Source organism: Anopheles coustani, chromosome 2 (assembly GCF_943734705.1).
Source record: "Anopheles coustani chromosome 2, idAnoCousDA_361_x.2, whole genome shotgun sequence".
NCBI lineage: Eukaryota > Metazoa > Arthropoda > Insecta > Diptera > Culicidae > Anopheles > Anopheles coustani.
Window position 1 is genome coordinate 81,968,454 of NC_071289.1, and position 27,897 is coordinate 81,996,350.

General features: G+C 43.3%; 1 protein-coding gene across 1 annotated transcript; it reads left to right on the forward strand.

Moving 5' to 3' along the window:
- Positions 1 to 5,527: 5,527 nt before the first annotated feature.
- On the forward strand, positions 5,528 to 27,897 carry LOC131262756 (lachesin). The gene is made up of 11 exons (XM_058264825.1): positions 5,528 to 5,642; positions 19,851 to 19,957; positions 21,001 to 21,208; positions 22,052 to 22,213; positions 22,923 to 23,051; positions 23,445 to 23,535; positions 24,728 to 24,811; positions 24,902 to 25,011; positions 25,293 to 25,352; positions 25,778 to 25,975; positions 26,566 to 27,897. Exons 1-11 carry the CDS (start codon positions 5,528 to 5,530, stop codon positions 26,676 to 26,678), a joined length of 1,377 nt encoding a protein of 458 aa, XP_058120808.1. The 3' UTR covers positions 26,679 to 27,897.

Sequence of the window (27,897 nt, forward strand, 5' to 3'; positions counted from 1 at the left end):
GTGTCCTTTTCCGGTTTTGCGTGTCTGTCTGTGTGTGTGTGGGCGAATTTGTACGTGTGAAGTATTTCTGCCGCCTTCTAACCGGATGGCCCTTTTTTCGGGTGGATTTTTGTCGGTCCATTTTTGTTTGCAACCGTTTTGCTCTCAAGCTTTCCACTTTCGCTACACGCCAATTTTCCGGAGGGAAAAGTTTGAAGACCCGGGAAAGAAAGGAAAAAAAACAACTATAGGAAGTGCGATCGTATGGACGAATACGGAGAACAAGGGCAATTCAAAAACTTCGGGAGCCGGAAAGTTATCTGCCACTGTTGTGAAAACGGAAATAAACAAATAAAACACACCGCCAGAAAACACGCTGCACTCGTGGCTGGAAAATGTCGGTGCCAAGCGCGGTGCATCTCGAAGGTGCGGCGTGGAAATCATTGCCGTGTGCACGCACGTGGCCGGAGGGATGCTGGCCGTTGCCGTCACTCATAATTGTATCCGGATGTGTGTTTGTTCGTGTGTGCGGGTGTTTCACAGGAAAGTTTTTCCACTCTGCGCTTCGACCGTGTGTTTGCTTGAAGTATTAATGGATTGGATGGAAATTAATTGCAACGGAACGAGCCGGCAGTGGATGACTTTGGCGGGCTGATAACGAATCCCGGTGCGAAGGCCTCGATGAACCGTTAGAGTGATATTTAATTGAACAGAATGCTGTTTGCTCGAAACCACGATCTACGCAGATCGTTCTGCCGTGGAGTATTGTGACGCTGGTGTTGACAAAAATGATAAAAATCCTTTCGAATAATGTATTTCCAATGTTGATCTGTTTTTCATTTTCGCCGCGCAAACTGCGGCTCGTAATTTGGAGTGATATTTGCATGGATCTCCACTACAGAAACTAACGTCGACCGTTGCTTGAAGCTTGAAAAAAAAGACGTATAATGAAAACGGTTGCAGCGAAAGAAAACTGAAAGCGGGAAAATGTGTACTTCGACAAATCAGTGATTCCCAACATAAAACTAGAACGCAAACGGAGCAGAGCCAATACGAAGTTGAGGAATAATTTATGAACCATGCAATTTGCTCACTCGAATAAACAGCGAAGCTGTTGATTTTGTTGTGGTGAAGTTTGTTGCACTTAAAGTTGTGCATTTGCTGCTTGCGAAGTATAATTGATGGCAACGTGTGACGCAAGTTGACGACTTAAAAACCTCCAACTCTATTTCCGATGAGGCTTATTTAGAAACAAATTAAAGTTTGAAACATTTAAAAGTTTACATCACCGTTCATACTTTAATTCCAGTTTGTAATTTTTTTAAAAAGGATACAAAATAATTTAAATTTTATTTCAAAATCAAAGGATCTGTAAAAACACAAAACAAGTTCAACTTGTAAGAAATCAGGTTAAGAGTTCGCTAAGTACAAAATTATAGCCAAAACAGATTACTTTATTTAATCAAGAGAGACGACCTGGCCGTATTGCTTAACCGAGAAAGATTGATATAAGCCAAAATTTTAAATCTTTTTTGATGTGATATTTTTTGTTGTTGTTTTGTTTTTATAAATTGTGATATTTAACTTAAAATATTTTTTTATAATAATATTAGGTTGCACAGATTACTGGTTTTTATCTATGTAATTGTTGGTCAAATAGATTCTTGGAATTTTTATCTGTCACATTTCATATTGTTTTTAAGTGAATCCTAAAAAAGCTTCTATAGTTGATATACGCCCATTTTTTACGATTTTTCTATACATTTTTTTTTAAATTTTTGTGCTTTCATATGATTGATAACAAAATAGCATTTCTGATCGAAAAAATCCCTGTTCGATGTGTTAGAATCCATACTGGCAATTAAACATCAACAACTATCGCTTGTTGGTTCAATAAGGTGGAAAAATTAAAAACATCCTCTAAATGGGCGAAAAGCGTTCAGCATGTAAGATTCCCGCAAAACCCCACATTCAACACACACAACATCGGGGGACCCGAAGGGGCGCGGGATCAATTTTCCCCAACCAGCATCATAACCACGCCGCTCGCAACGGAATCCCGTTGCTAGACAATTAAATAGAATTTGTTTGCACTTCGTTGTCGGTCGTTATTTATTCAGTTATTAGTGGTGGTAAAGGCAAACATTTCGCCCACCCCCTTATGGCTTATGCTTCCGATACACTCCGGTGCCGTTTATTGCACCAGTGTCCCGGGGGGAAAAGGGGAGCAACCGGGTTCGCATTCGGTCGCTTCCCGCGCTGGGAAACTCACCTCATCTCTGCGCTTAGGCCGCGGGGCCTTGTTGTGCGCGCGAACCAAAAAACCAAGCGCGAACGGTGTCCTCGCGGGTTCTCGATTCGGGTTTACGATAATTCGATGTTTCGCCGTGGCACGGTGGAAAATCCCGATGCCAGCGGGCTGATCGCTAAATTGCACCTACGATGATAGCGAGCCCTCGCGGCGCGGGATGGTTTTTATTGTTTTATCTTTCCTCAATTATAGAAATAAATGTAAATAAAAGTTGCGCACGGTCCCGACATCGAGCCTCGGGTCGGGCCAGGCTTCCGACACTGGTCGGAAATCGGGGAGGGGGGGTCAAGGATGATGGCACTCGATGACCCGAAATTGCACCCGGAGTCAAAAATCAGAGTCAAATCGCGCTCGCGGGGTTGTTTTACGGTTGGCAGGCAATAAAGCCCTTCCCTTTTTCTCTTTTGTTTTCCATTGAACTATTCACCACACGGAGGGTTTTGCGAGGAATGGGTTTGGATTGCAGGATCGATTTGCAATGAAACATCCTCTCCGATTATGGCCGGATCGGCAGGTGCGCGTTCCCTCGCTTTTCCCCACTAACCGGCACTTTGTCCCACGGGTTGATGATACCGACGATGAGCCCGACGAACCGAGAACCGTTAAACCAATGCAATCGATCGTGTTTGGATGAGTCATCCGCCCCGGTGAATCGGAATTTTGATGGAAATACTTCCGAATGTGGAAACCGAGGACACCGAGCCGGTAACGATCGCCCGCTGATGTGGACACAAAGAAACGGATTTTAGACAACCGACAACCGGTTACAACGACCGAACCGACCGGCGTTGATTGGTCACGGACGCAGCAAAACCCTGCCCAAGCACTCGAGTAGCCCTCCGCCCAAGTTTCCTAGCGTTTTGGCGTGTATCCTTTTTTTACAACCCTCTCGGTTCCGATGGTTTGTTTGTCGATTGTTTCGCCCATCTATCTCGGGTGGTTTAAATGCAGCAGTGGGATGCGAGATGGAAGTGTGTGGAAACGGTCGCTCACCGCTCCACATGGTATGAATAATTTAAATTTAATGCATCAAATATCGATTGGCGATTCTTTACGTCTTGGCCAGCTTTTTTTCGGTTTATTTTGCTGGTGTGGTCTGGAACAAACTAAAGTTCGCCAGAAAAGGGGTTTACGTCTGTGGCGAGAAAAGATTCTGATGAAATCTTTTCGTATCACTTCAGTGATACCTACTTGTTTATTTACACTGTATAATTTTTCGAGCTTCTTCAAAGAATGTTTTTCCATTGAAGTTTGTTCTTACTATGCTCGTTTTGTTTGATCTGCGAAAATAAAAATATAGAATGCAAGATACAAAAATAGAAATAGCAATCTGTAAAGTTTGCTGTTTTGAAACGGTCTGAAAATGTTGCATGAATGTTATAAATTATTTGACATAAAAGGGAAAATAAAGACTGGAAATAATAATTTGAGTTTCAAATAGTATGAAGAAAACAAAAATAAAATGTACAAACATAAAAACGCTATAACACGTAGCGACGGGGAAATGAAAATAAAAATATATTTAAAAACTATTTGCTAGCCATAAACAACAGTTGATCTCCCTTGTTTTAACCCTGTAGATTTTTATCCAGGTGCAGAAGCTGCTCGCCGCTTTCATTCTGTCCCGGGTTTTTCTGTGGTATTTCTTCGACACTCGTTGTGTACGGCTCAATCATCGTCGGCGAGCGCGAGGTGTTTGTCGATAATGCTCTGCGGTATAATGAAAAATGTTTGGAATTTTTTAATTAGTTTTCCATCGCTCCGGTGCCGGTAGCGTAGGATGCGCTCGCTTGTGACAGTATGAGCCCGGAAAGCGTGAGATCGCACGAAGATGCATACGGGGACCCGTATGTGTGGAGGCAGAAAATGGCAGAGAAGTATGGGGAAAAAGTACCAAGTATTTTTAATATCATCGTGATACGTTTTAAAATGTATTGGGCTTTATTGCTTTTGATAAACATAACTTTTGTTGGTTGGAGCCCAGTTTCGATGATGCACTTTTCACAGAAAATATGATTTCGCAACGAAATATTTTTCATCCATACATAAAGAACGTACCATTTCACGTTTCAAGTTAAAGTTCGAAATTGGAACCGTATCATAACTTTCGGACCTGGCGAATCGAGTTCATTGAAAGCTGGAGTTGAACGTTGTTTGTTGAGCCCATCTTAAAGTGATTTGATTAAAAATATCTCTCCATCGATCCGGATCGGCCCAAGGTACGGGGAAAGCACCACATTTGCGCCGGAAACCATTTCACGCTCCGCATCATCTCTTCTCCCGGGAGGTTTGCGCGGGGGAAACCAGGGCAAAAAAAAAAGATGAAGAAACCATAGCCCCTACCCGGCAACACACTTCGTGCGATTTATGAAATATTCATAAAGTTCGGCAGGGCATCCACGTTTCCACGTGACGGGGCACGTCCGCCGGTCGGAGAGCTTTTTCTCCGGCTTTTATGCGTCCATCCCGGGGTCGGCCTGGGAGATATTTAAACCTGCACATTTACATATGTAAGCGTGGAAACCCGATGTTCGAATCAAATTGTGTTTTCGTGTCCGATTCCGGTTGCTGAACGGACCCCGGTCCGACGAAAGTCCGCCGAAAGTGAAAGATATTCATTTTCGTCGCTTTGTTTCAACCGACGATTCTTCGGAAATCGATTCCGATTTGAAACCCTTTCCGGCTGCCACTCGGAAAATCAAATTCATTGGGTAAAGTTTTGCGCCAACGGGGGAGAAGAAGCTGGAGGAGGCGCAAAGTAATGCAGATGAGTTTTGCACCATTTGCTGAATCCGAATGCGAGCGAATGAATATATTCAATACTTTTGGGGGCAGTTTTGTTAAAATCTATTTATATCGGATTTCTGCTCCATGATTGCAAATGAACCACTTCGTTACGCTTCAAGATTTCATTCGTTTATTGAGTTATATTGTTTTTTCCTCTGAAGCGAACCCTTTTGTCATTTAATTTCCCCCCATTGGAAACTAACACTTAGTGAAAAAATTACAACCATTTTCTAACAGCTATTCATCGTGAAATATTCGTGTGAAATTAAATTGTGAAGAAACGACAAAATGGACGAACACAAGGCGTTCTCTGCACAGGAAAGCTCGTGATCTCTGCTATGGAGTTTTCTGAGCCAATGTTAATGTACATCCTAAGAATTGTGTAACTTGTGTGTGTGCGTGTGTATGTGTCTGTTTGTGTGCGTGCTGGAGTGACTTAGTGTGCACAAAATGTTGATCCTGCAGACAGTTAAATTGATCGTGTTTGCCCTCAAATTGCTCCCGAAGCGGTTTACGCACAGGAATGTGTTATTTACGATATACTTGGTCACCCTCGTCACACACGGTAAGTTCCGCTTCTTTTTATGTAAAGATCTCATTTTTAAGTGGGCAAATATTATGAAAAGCATTATCCAATATGCATAGAACAGGATTAAAACATTCCTGAAATTTAATTAATGGATTATCTTGGCGACCCGTAGCGATGCAATTCTAGTCTTTGTTCTAAGACATTTCATTTAAATTATTTCTTGGATTTCACATGGGAGAAGAGGTGTTGTGGAAAACAGTGGAACAGAATGGAGGCAAGCAAAAATGCACTGACCCGAAACAGCTAACCTTCCGTAACATCGTTTCGTTGGAACGAATGTTCTGTTAAGCCCAATTATTTCGCCCGCCTGTAATGGATTCAAACTCGCTGCAAAACCATCTGTTGGCATTCCGTGCCTTTGGTTGGACGCCTGCACCGAGCCGCTGGTTTGAGAGGAGGAAAAAGTTTTGACCGAATTTTCTTCCCGTCTGCCTCGGACAGAATGACCACAACATTCATCCAATGGTGTTCGCCGCCCAACGAAGATGACTAAGTTCACGGACAGTAGGTGTAGCAGTTGCCAAGAAACAAAAGCGACCGGATTTAATTAGATTCGTTCTGCAACTGCTCCGCTGCGAAACGAGCATGGATATACTCATCTACAACATCATCATCATTATCAAGGCTATCATCATTACGGTCAACTCTCGTATCACCGTCATCGCAGTGAGCCCCGGTGATTCGGCGAAGCTCATAATGGAACTATTCTTAACCAGGTTTTCTTCCTTCCGACCGACACCGTTTGCTGTCAGAACGCACTGGGATGGGCACGTCTTGGGCCCACTCTACCGATGGAGTTTTGCCTGAGATGAAAGTTTTGCTAAATTTAATTTTCAGCTAGACAGGCTGCATTAATTCTTTGTTCACCAGTTCGGCTTAATTGGCTCTTTTTGCCCAAAGTGCATTTCGTTTTGTGCAGTTTCGGAAGAAACGCCCCTCGAACTCATTCTGTAGATATTTGTAACCGAGTGGAAATGAATTTTGTTCCATCCGGGGAGGAAATCTTCGTTAGGAAAATCCACCAGGAATGTACAGTAAAAACATTAAGAATATAATGGATGACTATGTACATGATTCTTTATCTGAAGGCAATAATTAAAACATGGTTCAATACATTCCTTGAAAACTCGTTGTGCAATATTTCAAAGTACAAAAAAGTTCAATTTGTGTTAAAAAGTCCTACAAATATACAACATTACCTTGCAAGTATGAGCAGCTATAGTTTTGAGATTAAAAAATGACCAACATTTTATCAAAACAATATATTTTATTTTTTTTTTCTCAAAATGAAATAAGCACGTAACAATTGAAGATGAATGAAATAATTTTACTTGATCAAATTTATTTTTACTTTTCCTGTTTGGTTGAATTGATGATTCTGGTGTGCATATTGGAATAATATAAATATGTTGCCCACAATGTTCTCCTGTAGGAACATTTTTTGAGAAGCACAAATCAGTTTTATTGAAGCAATCGGTTCGGCGATCCGTCAGCAAGTTAGTGTATTTAAAACTTGCTTCATTAATCAAAATGAATAGACATTAATTCAAACACAGCACGAAGAAACTAAATGACTTGGAAGTTAATTTAGTTAGACTTTTTCTAAATAAGTGTGTCGTTTCATGGACATCATTTAAAAAGAAACGTCCGAAAGAAACCGTTTTCCCTGTTTCTGCCACTCACAACAGTCACTTGCAGATGCAATTATTTGAGGTTCCGCGAATGTTTGCACGTGCCCGAGCACTAAATGCACATTGCTTTATCATCTTAATTGTAGTGCAAACTAATGTACTCATTAGCACCGGTGATGGCCGACGACGGAAAAACGGTCAACCAACTGAAGACAGTTGTGTTGAAGGTTTGCTCGAAAGACTGCAATGGGCTTCAGGAAGGGGCGAAAAAACAGCCCAACGTGTGTCGTACGAACGAACGACACAAACCAAAAAAAAAATGCCCCACAACGTGTGACGAAGTACAAGAATCCACGGTGAAACTGGTCGCTAGGAATTACCACTTTTCCGCTTTACGAAACACAAAAGCAGCTAGCGACGGGCACGAACGTAGGTTCCAGCCCGTTGAGGAATGGCAACATTTAGTCATATCCTAACGAACCTCCGAACAAGGACGACTGGTTGCGAAGCGACCGCTTCAGCCATTTTCCTTTCACACTGTTTCACAAAAGAAATGTGAAAGCGAAGGGAAAAGGGATGGGTTTGGTGGGTGAAGATGACACGAATGTCCAACCGACCGGCCCGCCCCAACTCTACACTCGTTCGAGCAGATGGAGAGATAGTGGAAAATATATGAATTCTGGTCGAATGCAAATGCAGGGAAACATAATTTATCTTCAGCCGGGCCGAGCGAGCGACCGCCGGCTCGAGTGGCCCGGTCGAGAGTTGAAATATGTTTGCCGAGCAGCAAACAACCAAAACCCCGAACGAGACCTGTGCCACTTGTTGTCGAACGGCAGGTAGGTTGACCCGGGAGCGCCGGTAGTAGCAGCGGCCAAGATCGACGATTAAATCGTTCAAAGGTGCACTACCCTTGGCTTGGGCTAGGTCTAGACCGGGCCCAGGATGACGGGGGCCTCGACTCTTGACGGGGGCCTCGTAACGATGCAGCGAGCGTTCTCCAGCTATCGTTCCATCATCGTCATCTTGAAGCGGGCGAAAATACAGGCGTCGTTGAGGTGAAAATTTAAAGGTAAACAGGGCCGTGCCATTGGAACGCCCGGTTCTGGAGGGCTCGAAGCTGGAAAATCGAGGTGGAGTGCGTGTGGAGAGTTCTTGACAGTGCCCTCGGTATTTGCCCTATATCGGTCTTCTGTTGGCAGGATGCCGAACTTTCGCCTCGCACCGGCAAAGGGATGCAAGGTGCTGCAGACACACCGGACCGAACCTGTTTGCTATCACCGCCACAATGATGAAGAGAATATTTAGTAGATGTACATAAATGCACGCCGGAGCCTGGCCATATGCACTCCAAAAGGAACACCGGCTGGTTGCTGGTGCAACTTCTGCTGGCAATGTTTCTCTGCTCGTACTGCCGCTGCTGCTGTCGTTGTTGCCTTGATTGCAGAATCACTTCTGCTGGGAGGACGATGTTCCCTAGCTGCACCACCGTTGCTGTACGTCGGCTTCACCTTTGCACAAACAACGTCGACCGCGCGACCAACTCGTTCACGGTGGCCGGGTACGGGTTTGGCGTGTCGAACGATTCGAAAAATTATCACCTCCAGCTCGAAGCTGCCAACGAAAATGAGTTGGAAAATTTGGCCTTCGCGCAAGATCTCTCGAGAGGATTGTCGCGCTGTTTTATTGCCCGCCATCATCATTGCCGGTTTTTGACAATTATGAAACTTTGCGGCCCGCCAGAAGGAATGCTTTCTTGCCGGTACCCGGTTGGCACTTCATTAGCAACGAGATAGGAGGATTGTTTGTGGTCGAAAGTTGTCGTCGGGCCAACGCGCTGTATGAAATGTTGGAGAATGTCTTACCCGTGGTCGTTGATGCATTTATTATGTTGCAAAAATCAATTGGCACATTGTACGAGAAGTTACCACGGCACGGCTTACTGTACGGTACACGAGAAATAATATATCCACAAAGTGACTAAGGTTGTTTAATTATTTCATGTAATTATTTTTAATATAATTTGCCAAGAATGTGACCGTATTTTTAACAATGAAATATTCATTACTTTTATCAAGAATATTTGCATTAGATTTTTAATATTAGCAATAATGAGTATTAGCTTAATGTGCTCCAATGTCCATTTACTGTCCTTCATAATTGGAATCACTATTGATTTGAATATAACTGAAAACAACCATAAAATCCATCATTTTTTGTTTAAAGTTAAATAAATTGATTAGTTCTTGTCACGAAGGGAAACAACCCAATCTGCAAGGTCTGGCTTAAAAGACCGATTGACTCAATTTACAATACAGGGTTGAGGAGTTTGAATGGTTTTTACTGCACTTGGCTTCTGCTTGTGTCCGTGTAGTTACATACTGTCAAGCGGGATTTAAGTGCATTTCGTGTAAATTTCAATCTGGTTTAGGAGGTTCTTATTTTTCTTCCTTGCATTGTATTTCTGTCAAAGCGAAACAGGCACGATGAGAATCGTAAATATTTGGTTGTTTATTTCATGCAGCTGACTATCGTAGCATCACAGATCAGTGTATTTTAAAGCAACCAATCGATACAATGAGCGAAGAGGGTGAAAAAATTAATCACAGTGAAGAAAACAACAACTTGCAAAAAGGTTCGGCAACAGCAGACAACACAGCTGAGGCAGAGGGAATGTTCGTATCATCGTTCGGAAGATTAACTCAACGCAGTGATCCCGCTTTCATCTTCAGCCATAATTGTTTGTATAACAATCTGTGTTTTTTTTGTTTAACATCAAGGGAATCTTCGAAAGATCGAAAGAAGAGGTTTGAGCCAGTGGTTGGGGCATGGCTCATTGAAGAGCATTGACGCCCAAAGCCGCCTGGCTCTCGCAAAGTTCTTGCGCTAGAAAGCTCCTGTCTGAACGCATCAGCTGGCACCTACAGAACAACCTACCTCCGGTTAGCGGCCCGACGTCGAGGCCTCCGAGACGGCCGCTTCCTTCGCCGCCGTCAGAGGACTGCGGCTAGTCTCGTCGACTGTCACCTCCCGTACAGCGTCACTGCTCCTACTTCTGGAACGGATGGTGGTGCAGTAGCCCGCCTCCTTGTTCCTCGGTTGCCTGCTGCTTCGGCTACGGTCCTCGGGATCGGCGCGAGGCTGTGTGCTGTGCAATGGTGCTGTGCTCACAACAACTCAACAACAACACACTCCGTCAACTCCTTCCGTCGTGAGGACGATTTGCCCAACAATGCGCAAAATCCACCCAGCAGGAGGATGTTTCGAACGGACTCAACCAACTGTGTCATGCGCAGGGGAATCAAATGAAACACTTGATGTGGAACATCTTGATACAAAAGATTTGCATGAGGGCTGACCGCTAAGCAAAGGAATCATCTTCGAAGTGCCGACCGCAAGACCACCTGATGATTGGTGTTAACGCGTTCTTAGCAGAGGATAAATCGAACGATGTCGATGCGTGACTGCCGATATGAATGTTGAATAATTTGTCCACCTCGATTGCTCGAAATGTAACAATTGTGTTTCTTGTTTTACTAGATTGAAAATAAATAAAAAATCCGCAAAATCTTTTCTCAAAGCGGCTGTTGGAAAGTATTGGAATTAGCCTCATTTTGTCATTATCATTTTTATGCGAAGAATCATTAAACACCGTTCTTACGGTTTAAAACGATACATTTGTTGTTTTGTAGTTGTGTGAGTGTTTATAATATGTATTTAAAAAAGACATAACCGGAAAAAAAATTGTAATAAAATGTTCTACGTATTGCACTTGCTCCATTTATATATGGCAACTGACTAAAACGAATTGTCCAATCGAATGGTCTAGTGGTTAGGAGCGCTGAACACGAAATATGCAGTTGATGGTTTGATACACATGCAGGTATGTAATAAAAATCTACTAATACATATATGAAAATCTACATGCTTTCAGAAAAGGAAACTCTACAACAACACGTTGCAAGCAGAGCAATGACGAAGGACAGAGACGTGGGTGTTCGAAAAAAGGAGGGACAATTTTTTATTTCGAATTTTCGAAATCCCCGCTTTTTGACGTATGCGGTCTTTTAACCGTGTTATTTAGACGTCTTTTAACGGTCTTTTAATCTATTAAAAGACCACTAAAAGACGTCTTTTAAAGTGACGTTTGCAGCTTGGGAAGGCAGGGTTGGCACCGTTGACATTTGACAACAAGCCGGTGCCAACTACGCCGATTAGATCGATTACGCCGACCAAGGATTACGCCGACCCAAGGTTGGCGTATAAAAGCGAGAGAATCGTAGAGGCAAGCCCCATTTAAAAGTTGTAAATCGAATAATCGTGAATAAAGCACTAAATTTGTGGCGCATCCACAAGCGACCAAAATTTATCTTTTAATGTTTTAAACGATTTGCAACATTCCACAAATTTAGTTTCCACAAATTTATTGTGCGTTCCACAAGTCACAGTCGCGCGAATTAATATAATCCCGGAGAGTGTTTAATCCGCGACGAAAATCGTTCAATCGATCAATCCGTACGAAGTTCGTGTAATCCCGGAGAGTGTCGGACCGGCGGAAAGAAATCGATAAATTTCGCGCGAGAAGTTGTTATAATTCCGAAGAGTGTGCAACCCCGCGAAAACGATGGCGACGGAACGATATCAAATGGAAACCGTAGAGCAGAAGAACGCTCCCATTGCCAACCCCCCAACCAGCAGCGGGCGCTGTCGCGACCATCCGCCTGGGTCACAATGCGATCGGAGCACCCGCGGACATGGTGCTTCCGAAGCGGCAACGCTAAGCTTGGCCCGGCGCGAGTTCGAAATCGAGAAACGACGATTTCGGATCGAGCGTCGCGAGCTTGAGCTCGAGATGGAGCGCCGGGAGCTGCGGTTGGCGGAACGACTGTTGGCAACGGAAAGGGGCGAGTCGTCCAGAACGGATGGCCAAAGGTGGCCAGCGCCGTGGCGCAGCGCTGAGCCAAACGAAGGTGTTACTGGGTGCGTCGACCGAGGGGCATCTAGCGCGATGGCGTCAGCTGATCGTACCGTGAGCGTTGACCACAGCGAGGATAGCGCGATGGCGTCGGTTGATCGCCCAGCCGAGTGCAACGACCGGGAGGAGCGAGGCGCGATGGCGGATGTGCACCAGCAAGACGAAGGAGGCCTCGCAACGATTTGGCGTTTGAAGACGCCGACCGCATCCCGGCATCACACAGACGGCACGCAAATCACAGCACTCACGAAACACGGATGCGCGGATGTTCATCAATGTCTTCTTCACGGTGAGATCAACGACACGGGCACACGGACACGCGAACTCATCGACACACAAATCGCACCCACTAAACACTGTTACACTCATACGACGGCCAACGATGGCGTGCTGCTTCGGTACGTACCTATCACAATCCACGGTAAGGATAAACCCGTGGACACTTTTGCCTTCTTCGATGAAGGAGCTTCATCAACACTTGTCGATCAGGAGTTGATTGAACGGCTGGGGTTGAGCGGAGCGTCTAGTCCGTTCTGCTTGAGTTGGACTGGAGGGACGACCAGGTTGGAGGCGGAATCGGTGGCAGTTTCCTTGCGCATCTCCGGCGTTCACGAAACGGCGCAAATGTTCACGCTACCAAAGGTGCTGATAATTGCCATCTTGGCAAGGCTTTGCTGCACCACGACGGAGGCTGGGATAAACCTATCGCGACGCAAACTCCATTGGGTTGGACGGTGTTCGGACCCTGCGCGATCGACTTCGCCAAGCCTGCATATGTGGATTCCTGCGACAAAAAACCGACTAGTGAGATCGATGCTTCCCTTGGACAGTACGAGCCCACTATCTCACTGCAGTCAGACGACGAAGAAGAGACGACTACGAGTGTCGGGCAAAAGAGTTGGCACTTACCAAAAATTGCCAGCGCGATCAGCCCAACCAGTACGACCGATCCAGCCAGCGCGATTGATTTCAAAGCTCCATGGGCGCCTGCGGCCGAAACTAGTGAAGGCTTGGACATCCTTTCATGACCATTGGCAGCAGCAACAAAAGCAACTGCTACTATCGGCACAGGATCCATGCTGCATTGCGATGACTCCGAATCCTAACTGTTATTCTCGCCGGCACTACCATCATCAATGTCACGAATGGAAACAAGGCAGGGTTGACACTGCTGATATTCGTCGACCAGCCGGCGCAAACTACGGTGTAGTTACACCGATTACACCGATTTAGGATTACGCCGACCCAAGGTTTGCGTATATAAGCGGGAGAATTGTAGAGGCAAGCCCCATTTAAAAGTTGTAAATCGAATAATCGTGAATAAAGCACTAAATTTGTGGCGCATCCACAAGCGACCAAAATTTATCTTTTAATGTTTTAAACGATTTGCAACAGTTCTCATAATGGTTTACTATTTAATCGACAATAAATACGGATTGCAAAGGTTTGCGCACTTCGTGCAAGTACTTACAGAGAATTGTTTATAAGATTTTGGTGAAAACATTACCACTTTGCAGTTTTTTTTACTGTAAATTAAACATGCAAATCAACAACGAATGTGATTTTATTTTTATCGGCTAACGAATATCAAAAAACGAAAAGTAATAAAATACAGCATAATTTGTATTTGCTCGTAAATTTGTAGTCTTATGTGCTTCATGTAAACTTAGCATCACAAATAAATAAGATAACATTTAAAAAACATGATGGGATATAGATAAATTATTTCATTCTTTTATAATAAGCTACCCAATATTACCATTTACATCTATGTTATGAGCCAAAGTGTATCATAAAATAGTTAAAAAGCTGAAAACAAGTACTACAGATAACCCTTTTAAGAAAAGGATTCAACTGGCTTGATTTTTAAATCCTTGTTTTCGTTCTTTCCCGTCGGGTTTTATATAAAGTAGTACATTTATCCATGCCATTAAACCAATCTCATTGACCAATTGATTGATGTATTAATCCTTTGATTGCATCTTTCAATTTAAATTGCAATTAGTAGCATCAGCTCGCAACTCGTAATGCTTGTCTTATCGAAACACGGGCGATCAAGAGGATCTATCGTATCGGATGAACGCGTAAACGAGCCGTTTCTTTTCAGGACGAGAACGGAGAAGCACAGGAAAGCCCCGCATAAGTGGCAGCTGATTGATGTATGAATTAATTTCTACTAGGCGAGAAAACATGTCAGGCTTGGAATGCAAATGGGAAACGGAATGAAAAAATAAGGTAATTTGCATTATTAAATCCCCAGCTGTGCCGATGCGTTTCTGTAGTGGAAAGCGACATTTTGCAATGGAGAACACGAATCTCTGGAGTTGGAGAACGAACTTTTTTTAACGCATGTTGGGAAACGCAACCACCCCATTGTCGTTTCGTGTACTTGTTGAGGTGTCCCGGCAACTGTCAAAGATACCCGTGTTAACGCACAAAAGTTTATACAGCGTGATTATAAGCTTCGCCAAATAAACAACAATAGAACACCGCCAGGAGAAAACGTTCGCTCTTCAGTTCATTCCCTTCCACCGTTTCGTGACGGAGGTTTTTATTTACCTTGACTATCTTCCAGGCGCTCGAGCATTGTTCAGGCAGTCACAATGACGGGCGCGCACACACACTTCAACAAAACGGGCGCAAACGGAGGGAAGCAACAATCGAAGGCTATACTTTTCTTCCCTTTCTCTCGCGCTGTTCATTTCCACGAGGCAGGAGAGCCATTGTTCTTGCCCACTTGCCGGGGGGCCATTTTGTGTGCAGCTAAGTGCAAGAACGCCCCACGGTACGGCTTGATAAAGACGGATGAACATTCTTGCAAGACGTTTATGTTTGTGCAACGGGAATGGTTTTTTTATTCTTTTCTCCTTTTCATTCACTTCAGGTTCTTCTGTGGCCGACCTGAAGTGGGTCAATGGCGAAAAGCGCATCTAGAGGAAATTCTCAGTTTGCGACAAATAATCTTTTCAATTCACAAAAGAGTCCTTCTCGTTTCAAGCGAGAATGAAAATATTTGAGTATCATTGATTCAATGGTTTTTTTTGTGGTAAATTATTTTGTTAAAATTACATTTTAAATTTTATTATTAAAAAATAGCGTTGCAACAAACATTCCACCACATTTTATCCTTGACATACAACTAACTACGATTAATTATTATCACTCTGGAAAGCGTTGCATGATTGAGCAGTTCACACGGAGCTTGAAAATCAATTTCAAAAGCATGCAACACCATTAAACCGTGTTATGTGTTAAATCCAATACGCCTCGAGCTGCGCTGCACATAAGTTATGTAAGCGCGAAGGAAGTATCGCCCAACAGCTTTTCCACGTGCGATAAATACGACCGTACACTTTGCGTACCTCACAAACGGGAGCGGAAAGGACTCCAAAAGCGACGAGGACGATGTTTATGCAGCCGTAAAAGCAATATCAATATATGGAATTGACTGCAAGCAGAGTATTTCACCCTTACGGACACCTTGAACTTCCGCCTTCCGCAAGTTCGTAGCGTCTTACGCCCCAACGCGGGCTAAACCGACGCAGATCCTTATCGGAGTACATAAATCATACAGCTTGACTTTACGAGATGCAATATATTTCCGGTAATCTGACACGTTATGCGTTGTTCATCGAAAACCGGTTCTTGTCCGGACTGAGCGCAACGGTTCGAACCTCGTATTCACACACTTCACCATTGATGATTGGTGTAGATTACTGGTATGGTTTGAATGTATTCTGGAAATTATCGATTTCTTATCCACAGATCACCGAGGCTGTATGGTTCGTTTGAAGGGAATTTGCACTGTGCCCAAATTTTTAGGTTATTCCTAAAACAGACCGTTCTGAAACAGAAAACTGGAAAGCGGAAATAGAAAAGACCACCTTAAAGCACACGAGCTGTTTTCCTTTTCCGTTGTAATAGCTCTGTTTTCCCGGCTCGAAGTTAGCGGCTACACTTTATCACTGCACGTATGAAGAAGACACACCGACAATCGGCTTCCGGAACCACTACCAGCCGCCTCACTTCCTTTGATAATCATTTAAATGTGTAATCCTTGGGTGCGACACGAGCGCGCCCGTAATATAATGTGCCACCCGCCCCCAAAACGCGGCAATAATGCATGGTTCTCACGTACACTCCATAAAGAGCAGCTGCTACCGATCGGAATCCGTGGGTTCTGGAGCCTGGGACCGAGCTCGGAGGCCGTTAAATGTGGGCCTCAGACGCGTTCGCCAAAAAAAAGCAGTGGGAGCAACGAAGCACGAAGAACAACGCAGAAGATAATGGTGGAAAACCCGACCGGATGTCAGATGTGGCCCCGGTGAACGATTATTATATCCACGTTTGCTTTTTCTCGTGCATGTTTTTGCACCTCCCCGTCCCCTCGGGGGGATGAACCACAAGGGTTAAGCGGGTGGCAAGTTTTTGCTACATTTTAACAATAAGGTTAAGGAGCTGCAAAAGTTTGACAGTATATCACGCTCCAAAGTTTTGGTCGGATGTCATGGAAAGTTTCAGTGATACACAAATTTATAAGGGGAAAAATGGGTGTACCTTAAATTGAACCGACAACACTAGGTCCTTTGGAATCCTGTATGTTTCGGATGAGCGTGAAATGCAATGACGTTGAAGGTATGCAGCTTACCGGTTTCTGATAATCACTTTGTAGACGCCACGTTAAATAATTAGCCAGCGAATGATATCATGAAGCCTACGCTAAAACTGCTAGGAATGCAATCTATTTTGATTACCGGGAATTAAAAATAAAATCCAGATAGAATGCAGATAGGAGATCCAACCGAAGGATAAAAGCACGGCTTTGGATTTTCATGTCCCGGTACACTGCAGCTGACGATTGCTAGTTTTTCCAGCCACGGCCCGCCCGAAGGCTGCAGGCGCAACGCGAGCGGCGGAAAATGGTCCCTTATCTTGCAGCTAAGAAGCGTAATAAATTTCAAATCAACCGTAAATGATTCAGCTTCCACGAATGAACAATTGTTCAGGAGACTTAGCTATCGGTTGTCGGTTTGTGTGGCGCGTGCATGCACATTTTCCGAGCAGTAGGAATTATCTTTAACTCCCCCGCCCATGCTTCTATTAAGATCTTTCTCTTTTTATGGTACGTTTGAGCTCCGGTAGGGAGACATTGTTATGGCTATGTGGCGGTGATTTCTCAACCCCGAGTTATTACCGAAAGGGATTACCGCAGATTGAAAAGATAGCCACCTGCTTTTAGAAGCTCCTTTCAGGGATGCATCCTTTCATAGATTACCGTTATTGTTTATGGTTAGCCATGTTTGCATAATTCAAAATTATTTTACAACATCAGAACTGGCTCAGAAATGTTTGAAAAATATTATTAAAATTGGGTTTCTTTAATAAAAGTACATGAAATTTAACTGTTTGGTATGATTAAAGTTTATAATTGTCGTTCAACCGAGTAATCTTGGAATAAAAGCCAGCAATAAATATGGCAACACCCGTTATATCCAAGCTAGAAAAGAAGTAAATTTAATTTCTTTCCTATATTAAAATTAATGAATTATATGATTTGCACCGTAGTGTTGAAATTTTGAATCATAAAAAACGTTTGTTTTTTGTTCAGCTCTTGAAATTCCGGAGATTTGCAATGAAAGATTATAGCATGAAACAACATTTACGCACTGAAATAATTAAACTATTATCCTGGAAATGTCACAATAAGTGCTTATATATTAGATTGAAAACTTCTTAAGTTTAAGAATGTTTAAAGATGTATCATTTCATCACTTTCAACAAGCCTTTTTAAGGCTTAAGGCTGTCAAAAAATGCATAACTTATCGAACCACGATAAATCCTGATGCTTCACATTTTGGTTTTGGTCCATTTTATTTAAATATAAAATCTTGTGCTTTTGAGCTATAAAACGGTCAAAATAGAAAATCTGTTTTCGTAACGTAATATCGAAAATTGAAACAAAGTAAAAAATAATTAGATATGACCAGAACATTCATAAAACCCTACCTGGAAGGATTCTGTTGGAACACGAAATGGAGGATGTTTTAGCTGAATCGATGATTCCAAGAAAACTTTCTACCTTTTGCATATAAAGATGACCGTTTGTCGGGACCGTGCTGGAAACGGTGACGTTTTGAAATGTGACAGTTCTTCAGACTGTAGAACACATCCTGGGAAAAGGGAAAGCTTTGCCCTGCGGGTACGAACTAAACAACGTTGAGATACTCGGAAAACTGAAACATTAGGAAAATAAGAGAACAAATAAAAGAGGGGAAACAAGAACAGAACACAAACGAACCGACACGAGCGACTGTCGGGCGTGATGGAAAACGAAGCCGAAATATGTCACATCGCTTTGACAAACGGTTGGATAGAAACCTGAATAAACGGATGAAATTATCCTGCAGCATCATCGGTTTCGCTGGAAGACCAGGGAGGGTTGGGCGATGGGCGATGGACATGGTTGTTGTTTCATTTTGATGCCCGCAATGTGCTCCATTGGCGCTGTCTTTCTGTCTGTCTGGTCCCCACAGCGACGTGCCGTTTCGGGGTAGGAATCGGTTGGTTTCCGGCGGAAGATAAATGGAGACGACTCCTCATCGCCTGCCCGAAGACCCTTCCCGATGCTGTCGACCGTCAGTCAGTGCACTTTCGAATGCACCTAACGAACTCGCACGGAAAAGCCCTCTAAATAAAAGCAGCCCGCTCCGTTCGGCACGCTCGGCATCCCCTTGCGGAGAAATGCTTGTAACGCTGTGGGCATGCCGGGCTTGGACGAGCGAGGAGAACTATTTGATGTGGAGAACGAACAGTGAAAAACAACTTTAAATAAATCATTCCCGAAACAGTAGCATAAGTTCGTCCGTCAGCCGGCCAATGTTGCCGGTGTAGATGACAGGCCGGGAGGCGCCCGAAACGGGCTGCAACCCCATCATACAACATAGTTACTGTCCGGTGTCAGCACTTTCAGTACGCCGTTTATACATGGAACCCGAACACCCCAGTTCTATTCCAACACTTTCTTCGAATCAACTGTTTTCGTTGTTGTTAGTTATGGAAAAGAACCTTCTTGAGGCGTAGAAAAAGACATCTTGCGATTTCCATGCACACAACCCTCCCCTTCGCATCTTCCTTCCACAAAATGGACGTTTCTTTCCCGGTTCTATTTCTGATCCTAACCGGATGGCAACAATTTCTAGTGCTGTTCGTTACCCGAGCACCATCTGTTTGGTTGGGCAATGTTTTATCTTTCCTACCTGTCTCCGCCGGGTTTGGCAGATGGATTTTTATCCTCCCACCGAGACCAAAGTGGAAACAACTGCACAAAGGGGATGACAAGCAAGTGGAGGGCTGAAAAAAATCATCCACAAAATAAAACAGCCTCCGCATCGATATCGATTGGCCCGATGGGCAAACTTTCGGGCGAAGCCGAATAATTTGAAAACGATCGGCGACCTTTAATATGTTGCTGTTCTCACCCCATCCTCATCCGGGGCGTTGTTGGATTTATTTCCGTTCCGGCCGGTTTTATCCGTTCGTTGATGTTTTTTTTTCTCCCTATTTCCTCTCCCTTCGCAGTGATGATGGATGAACCAAGATTTGCGCAGCCCATCCCGAACGTAACGGTTGCCGTGGGACGCGATGCGAACCTGCCGTGTGTCGTGGAGCATTTGGGCACGTACAAGGTAAGTCCGGGGCGCCTTAAACAAGGGTTCGCTTTTCAGAATTATTATATCATCGTTTTTGTTTTCCATATCTTATTTGACAGCTTCGGAAGCAGTTTAAGTTTAGTTATTGCCACTGAAATAAGTAAATAGTTAATGTTTCGACATGTTTTATATCTGGCTGTGTATGCGTTTCACACAAATGTCAGATTAAAAAGGATATTTCAAATGATAAATATAAAATTATAAAATCAAAGATGCACTTTTGAAATATTTTTGCAGGTTTAATTTTTTAATTTTATTGAAGCATAAACTTTGGTTTTCGTATTATCATACCAAGCGCTTAAAATTATTTGGGGCTGTTTTTAAAACAAAAGTGTGTTTATGCTTGTAAAATCTTCAAGAGTGTTAAATTTCAATCGTTTAAAAAAATACACACCTTTGGAACAATCATTAAGCTAATTTTTTTAAATAAGATACACTATCATTACACTATGTAATTCAGTAAATCCAAGTACAAACTCTTTAGAAAATTCCTTTTACTCCCGTTGTATCTACAATTCTTAGCATAGAAAAATTCAATGTGGTCTTGGAACAGAAAAATAGAGCAAACATTAAGCACTTTATTACTTCATTATTTATAATAATTGCCGACAAGAAAATATAGTCACAAAACAGAAGATAGTAACATGTAACATTAATTTAAAATGAAATGTAAATATATGTGAAGCTATTTGTTTAGAAAATAGAATAAATAAATAAGTTAGTTAAGGGCAAATCACCTTTACATGGTGTTTATAGCCAGTGAAAATGATTTCAAAATTGTATCCACTCACTGAATTCTCTTCCTTCACGAATAAAATGTTGAATAATTCTCGAAACTGCACGACGAAACTGAACGATGACATTATCACAATGTGGATTACACACGTTTTTGCACTCATTCGATTGGTTTGCATTTCTGCATTTGAATGAAAATCCTGTACCGCGTATATTAATCCCTTTACGTTGCCCTAACTGAGGAGCATGGCTCGATAACGTTCTTTCACTCTATCCGCCGACAGGTCGCGTGGATCCACATCGATCGGCAGATGATTTTGACGATACACCGGCATGTGATATCGCGCATTCCGCGGTACAGTGTGACGTACGATAATTCCAACACATGGCTGCTGCACGTCAGCCAGGCCCAGCAGGACGATCGGGGCTACTACATGTGCCAAGTGAACACAAATCCCATGATTAGCCAAGTGGGCTACTTGCAAGTTGTCGGTGAGTATTGGCTCCAATTGGCCCCACGATGGGCTGCTTCCCGTATCCCCGGCATCGTACCGATATGCATAATCATAATCCGATCCGACCGAATCACTTTTCCTCCTACCGGAAGCTGCCGGTTACGTACCGGAGGTGAAAAACTTTGCCGTTCCCGACGAGCTTTATGGTTTCTTGGCCAAGGCACCACCATTGGACGGATATTTGCGCATTGCACTACTCACGGTGCTGGCGTGTCGATTACATTGACTAGCTGGGAAAGTTGCACTATTCTCCCGATGGTCGGGAGGGACTGCTTGATTCTAAGCGGATGTAATTTGTTCGTCTTGTTGTGCTCCATCATTGGAGGTGATTACATTAAAGCACACATTGGAAGCCGCTTTCCTGATACTGAATCCGTTGGTGGTATTATACCCAGTATAATGAACATAGTTATGCTTTGATTTGAAAACTTCTCGCTGAAAACTGTGCTATAGTTGATGTTTCAATGGGGTTGATTGATCAGGCTGGTTTATACATAGAATGCATAAGAATGTGGATCAATGATATGATAACAAAGTAAAGCTTTGACGCTCGTTTGTAAAGATAAAGTCAACATTGTCAGTAATAAATCTGTTTAATCATTCGGTCGTTTTAAAAATATAAAAATTGAAATCTCAGCATTTTGTTTCTTATTGCACTTCTTGCTGTTAACAACGTTATCAAAACATGAACGTGCACAATCAACATCAGTGCTCTTTCCAAAAGTGAAAAAAGCTCACCACCCGCACAACCATGGTGTGGAAATAACATGTTGTAGATACATCGTTTCAGTTCGATTTTCGCTCTCTTCCTTCCTCCCAGTGCCTCCGAACATTCTGGACATCGAAAGCACTCCGTCGTCGGTGGCCGTGCGAGAAAATCAAAACATCAACATGACATGCCGTGCCGATGGGTTTCCCACGCCCAAGATCATCTGGCGACGCGAGGACGGCCAGAGCATTACCGTCGAGCGAAAGAAGAAAGGTAAGGGAGCAGACGGGGAGGATGTCGTTGAGGTGGTCCTGTCGAAAGCAGTACATTTACCTTAAGAAGCTTATCGAACGGTATGAAGATGACATCAGACTCACATACACAAAGAATTGCCGGCACGAAGCAAACCGAAGTGCCCGGGTAGAAAGATAAATGGGTTTTTGATTGTTTTTACAATCGATATTTGACGGAATGGCCTTCCGCTGGAAGGGAGGAGAGGGGGAGGGAAAGATGGGCGATGAGATTACGTTCCTTGGTGCACTCTAATCGATATCGGGGGAATGTTGGCCTGGAATTTTAGTATTTGTGAACCTTTTGACAGATAACTTTCACGTCATTGCGTGCGTTTACAGTGAAGGATTGGAATACTAATGGACACCATAAAACGGGGTAGCGAAAGGATTACTGTCTGTATTTTTAGAGGATGCACGCTTGTGAAAGATAAGTTTGCAAAAGCTGTAACGGATTTGTTTGTCACTCACAAACTGAAGTAAACAACTCGACCGCGATAAATCCGCCATCTCACCCAACGATGCTGTTGCGAGCGATCCATTTCCATGCTCGCCCAAAGTAAAGCCTGCAAAATACGACCTAATCTCTAAATAACTTAATTTCTGCATACTCCCTTCCTCTTTCGCTCTCTCCGTCTCTGTTTGTCTATTTTTCGCTCTCTCTCTCTCTCTTCTCTTCACACCACCGGAAGTGATGGTATACGACGGCGAGGTGCTCCATCTGACGAAGGTAAGCCGCAACGAAATGGGCGCTTATCTCTGCATTGCCACTAATGGTGTGCCACCGTCGGTGTCTAAGCGGATTATCCTCGATGTTGAGTGTAAGTATGCTTTTATTTATTCATAAGTGTATTAGCAAATTAAATTCATACGGCAAACTTAGGCCCGCGGGCCAACGCTACCACCGTTGCGGCAATTACAGCGTGAAAAGATCTTCCATTAACTGCCTGCTCAGCTCAGCTCGGCCCTACGGCAGGGTGGGCCGTGCTTTCCCGCCGGCAAATGGTTTCTAGTGTTTCACGGGAAAATTTCATTACCCTGCCGCGGGGCTAGGAGCCGCCGTTGTGGCTTTGCGGGCGGCAAGAAATGTCAGTTTCTACGCAGCGCTTTCGTCCGATTCATGCTACCGTTGACAGCATCATGTCGGTGGCTGTCGATGCCTGAGAATGGTTCGGTGATTTTTTACTCATCCTCCGTTTTGGTGCTCGTTCCAGTTTCCCCGATGATATGGGTGCCGAATCAGTTGGTCGGGGCACCGCTTTCCACGGACGTTACCATCGACTGTCACACGGAAGCACACCCTAGGTAAGTAACAGCGTGCTAATGAAATTGCTATGGTTGGGAGAATTAGGGGAAAATGTTCGATTGACATGTTTATTGATATGTTTGTCTATGGCATTTGGTTCGTTCCTTATAGTAGCATTAGTTAATTTTTTCTGTATTATAGAATACTAAGGTAAGGGAAAGTGTAGCAAGACGCCCCAGGGTGATAAAATGCAGCTGCACTATTAGAGCTGAATCCAACTATTTGAAACAAAATGAAGTAATAGAATCTGTTCATTGGGGTGCCTAATACATCCTAGGTTAATTTCACGGCTTCAAATTAAAATACATTAGAGAAAACAGGACATAGTCAATTATGCTTGAAATCATTTACGATTTTCCTACGATAATATAAGCTATAGCAAGAGTTAATTTAAAATATTGCAATCAAACAGACACTCGTCAAATATTCACCTCAATATGTTATCTAACTAATACTGAACTAAATTGGATTCATAACCCTTGTGGAGACAAAAATGAAAATATCCTCACATGTTAGGCTCAAGATTTTCAAATTTATTCTGTATGACTAACTTAGCGCAAGGTTGTATTCTGCATCTATAACGTACACATGATTAGTTATCGGTGTTTGTTAGTTATTGAAATATATGATGTAAAATGTATTTCAACAAAATGAAGTTTTATTTGGCGTTGAAAGCACATTTAACTTATTTTTTTGACATAGTTTACTTTTGAATTGAAACTGTAAAAACAAAAAATCTATCAAGTGTCGATAAATAGCTCTAATTTATTATTTATCAACGGCGTGCATTATATCCGGCTATTTGAGCCATTTTCTGAGCAAAAGTCCAAACAATTTATTAATCCAATCCAATTACTCCAAACAATTTATTAATCCATCGGAGTTTGAATATTTCTTTGATTTCTCAAAACTAAAATGAAAATCAAATAGCGTTACTGAAGTTTTCTATCACACATCACCTTTTCAAAAGCCATATTACCAATATGCTTTATGATGGTGGTTGTATGGTTATGGGCTTCAGATAACAGGAGGAAAATTCTATGTATTGACGAGTTTTTGCTTTTGATATCAAAAATAGTCAATTGCGTTGTTGTGGTAACTTAGTTCGGAGAAATTATCTTTTAAACACAGTATTTATTTCATTCACTGCTATTGTGTGCTATTTATATCTTTCACTTTCATTTCTTCCAGAGCGATCATTTACTGGGTGTACAATTCGGTGATGGTGCTGCCGAGTAAAAAGTACATAATCGATTACAACGAAAACTCCTACCGGTAAGCTATTCCAACCCACCGAACCACGTCAGGCTGCCCTTCGAATGCTCACTAACCGTTCCCCCCAAAACGGGGCCCATTTTCCCACAGAGCGCACATGAAGCTCACCATCAAGGGCTTATCGGTGGGCGATTTTGGCAACTATCGATGCATATCGAAGAACTCCCTGGGCGAAACGGAGGGTTCCATTCGCGTGTACGGTAAGTCAAACGCCCCCTTCGGGGATGGGCTTTAATTGCTTTACGTACCGTTAACGGTGCAATGGAGCTATTTAGCAGTTAATTTAGAATATTTCGGGGTGAAACCTGGTCGCCCCGGAGCCAGCACGCGATAGACGTTTATCTACAACGGTATCGTGCTGCTGATCTTTTACCTTTTCGTGTTTTTGTTTTCAAATCACCCCATCAAATGTGATACACTTTCGTGTTGTGGTCTTAATTATCGTTTTCAAATTTCTCACCACTTTTTACCCATCCCACAGAAATTCCACTCCCATCAACACCGTCGAAACAAATTACCCACGTAATGGAACCGAAGGAGAGTAAGTAGATTGAATTATAAGTGCTTCGCCTTTAGGTGTGCTTGTCCTTGCGAACCGGTTAGTTTTTGTGTTTTTTCTTCTCGCCCGATCTGTTTGTGCACTTCTCCTGTCGGGGTTGGTCGGTGTTGCTGTTGACTTTGCGCCCTTCGGAAACCGATCCCGTGTTTATGCTACGTCTGTTTGATTTTGGTTGGTTTATAATTTTCTTCTTTTTTTCAAACGTTCTTCTACTTTTCACCTTCGCTTGCTCACTTTTTCAACACATTTACGGTTCGCACCCGACCAACCCTCGGCAGTGTATTAATTTGTGCGATAAGTTGAGTGTGTACTTTGTACCGGGGTTTTCGTGTTTTTCATTCCCCTCCCTGTTCACTGTTTTTCTACTTTCTTTTACGCCACCAACGAAAACTTTTGCTCCCGTGCAGCGGTCCCGGCCGTGGTGTCACGTAATGAAACCATTAAGGTCGCCAACCAGCCCGAGCTCCTGTTTCCGATGAAGACCGACGATGGCAACGCGCAGCGCTCACCGAACGGGATCCCCTTCGAGCGCAAGGGATCGCTCGCTATCGGCCAAAGTTTCTCCTACACCGATATGCCACCGAAGGAGTTCGGCGTGTCTAATGGTAAAGTGTGTGTGTGTGTGTTTTTGTTGACTTGACGCTGTTGAAATTTCAACCTCCAATTCCCCCCCCCCCCACCCCCGCTGACGGGGGTTTTCGTTATAAGTTGCTCACAACTCGTTCGCTTGCACTTTGTGGATACTTTACGCCCTTCGGGGCTGTGGAGGAAGATTGAATTGGTTTGTGTGCGTGGTTTTTTTGTTTTTGTGCTAGCCGAGCTTCAAGTTTGGTGTTAGTTCATCTGCACCATCCATCCCTTTGCTTGTTGGTTTATTGGTTTTTTTTTTATTTATGAACGAACGAGAAAACACCGTTTTTCCAACACCCAGCTCCCTTCCAAAGCGTCCTTCCTTATGCTCCCCCGCTCCCAACCATTGCGCAAAGAACCCTTGATAACAGCCTCGCCTTTGAGGCAAACGTCACTTTACCCTTTTGAAATCTGAATAATTGAGCAGCAGGCGTTGCAAAGGACGTCGTTGCTCGGCGACCACTAATGTACGGTTCTTTTTCTTCTCTTTCTCTCTCTCTCTCTCTCTCTCTCTCTCTCGTTATTTTCTTCATCCATGATGCAACCAACATTCCCGGTTTTGCAGATGTTCAACGGAGCTTCGGTACGCTGACGCTGCTTTCCTTCGCCGTAGCCGGCCTTCCATCGTTGCTGGTCGTGCTGTATCATCAGTGCATCGAGGGTCGACTTCTGCTGTAAGCATAGCTCTGCGGAACTAAGCGGCAGAAGAAATAAAATAAATAAAAAGAAAACTAGGAGATGCACTCTCCCCACTCCCACTCTGTTGCCACATGGACGTAAGAAGACCTTCCACGCTTTCGTTCGGAAAGGACGCGAAACTGTTGATTCCGCGCGGAGGTCGCTCATATCAGTCAAGTTGCTCATATCAAAGGACGGGCGCCCCCGGCGAGGTTACGCTGCAAAAGGCTGAAGAAACCTGTAAAAAACTCACGATTTCACAATGTTTATGCTTAGAGGCGAGATGGGCCCGGGGGAAAGGGAATAAACGATAATACACAATTTTTGTGCGCGAACACGGTGGAGTAAAAAAAAAAACTGATTAAAGGGTTGTGTTTTGCCAAGATTCATTTACGATTGAACGTGTGGCGTTATTTTAGGCTTTAGTCTGGCGCATAGTTCGCCATGGATGTAGTTAAACATTTCGATGCAGCAGTAAGAACCACGGTTTACGTCAAGCACCCGTAAGGCATTTATGTAAATTACGCCTGTACTCAGTTGATGGTATGCTTATTTTCGCATCTTTTACAAACAGAAAGGAAAAATATCACGAATCTAAATAAGAAAGCAAAACCAAAACCCGTAGGCGAACGTTGTATTATAGCGACATGGCTTAACTCATGGCGAGTTTGTTAACTATAGCAGAGCAAAAACGGCAAAACACTTTAGCGTAAGAGCACTTATTCGGCGGTCAATTGATCGCAGCATAGCGTTATGGAGGAGGAGCTCAAGCTGCAGCAAAATAGAAAGAAAGTAAAAAAATAATTGTTTTTCAACCGAAATGGAAATGCAAAGAAAACGTGGCGCTAAATTGTGGAATGTGTAAATATTTTAAGCCCCAAATGATTTAAATACAGCGCGCAACAAGTAGCATGGTGCAATGCCGAGTGGACCATCGGAATTGAAAGTGAAACAAAAGAAAACAAACCATAAGATGACCATAAAATAAAGGGAATGTCATAACTTGTACCCGAGGGTGTAAGTACTAGCTGATTGCGCGGTATTGTTAGGTTATTTGTTATGTTAACAGTTTTTTGTCTAATTAGCTCAAGCACTAAAAAGACATTTGGCAGGAGGGGTCAGCAGCCATAACTTACCATGCAAGAATGATTGCAGATATTTAGAAATATATTTGACATAATAAAATAATCATGTTCTGTTTGTGCGTTTTTTTACCGAA

What these genes read in the sequence shown, in the direction of transcription:
- LOC131262756 (XM_058264825.1), top strand. Translation starts at nt 5,528, where the DNA reads ATGTTGATCCTGCAGACAGTTAAATTGATCGTGTTTGCCCTCAAATTG. An exon ending in GGGCTACTTGCAAGTTGTCG is followed by an intron (nt 21,209 to 22,051) that starts GTGAGTATTGGC and finishes CCTTCCTCCCAG; the next exon opens with TGCCTCCGAACATTCTGGAC. An exon ending in CGTCGAGCGAAAGAAGAAAG is followed by an intron (nt 22,214 to 22,922) that starts GTAAGGGAGCAG and finishes CACCACCGGAAG; the next exon opens with TGATGGTATACGACGGCGAG.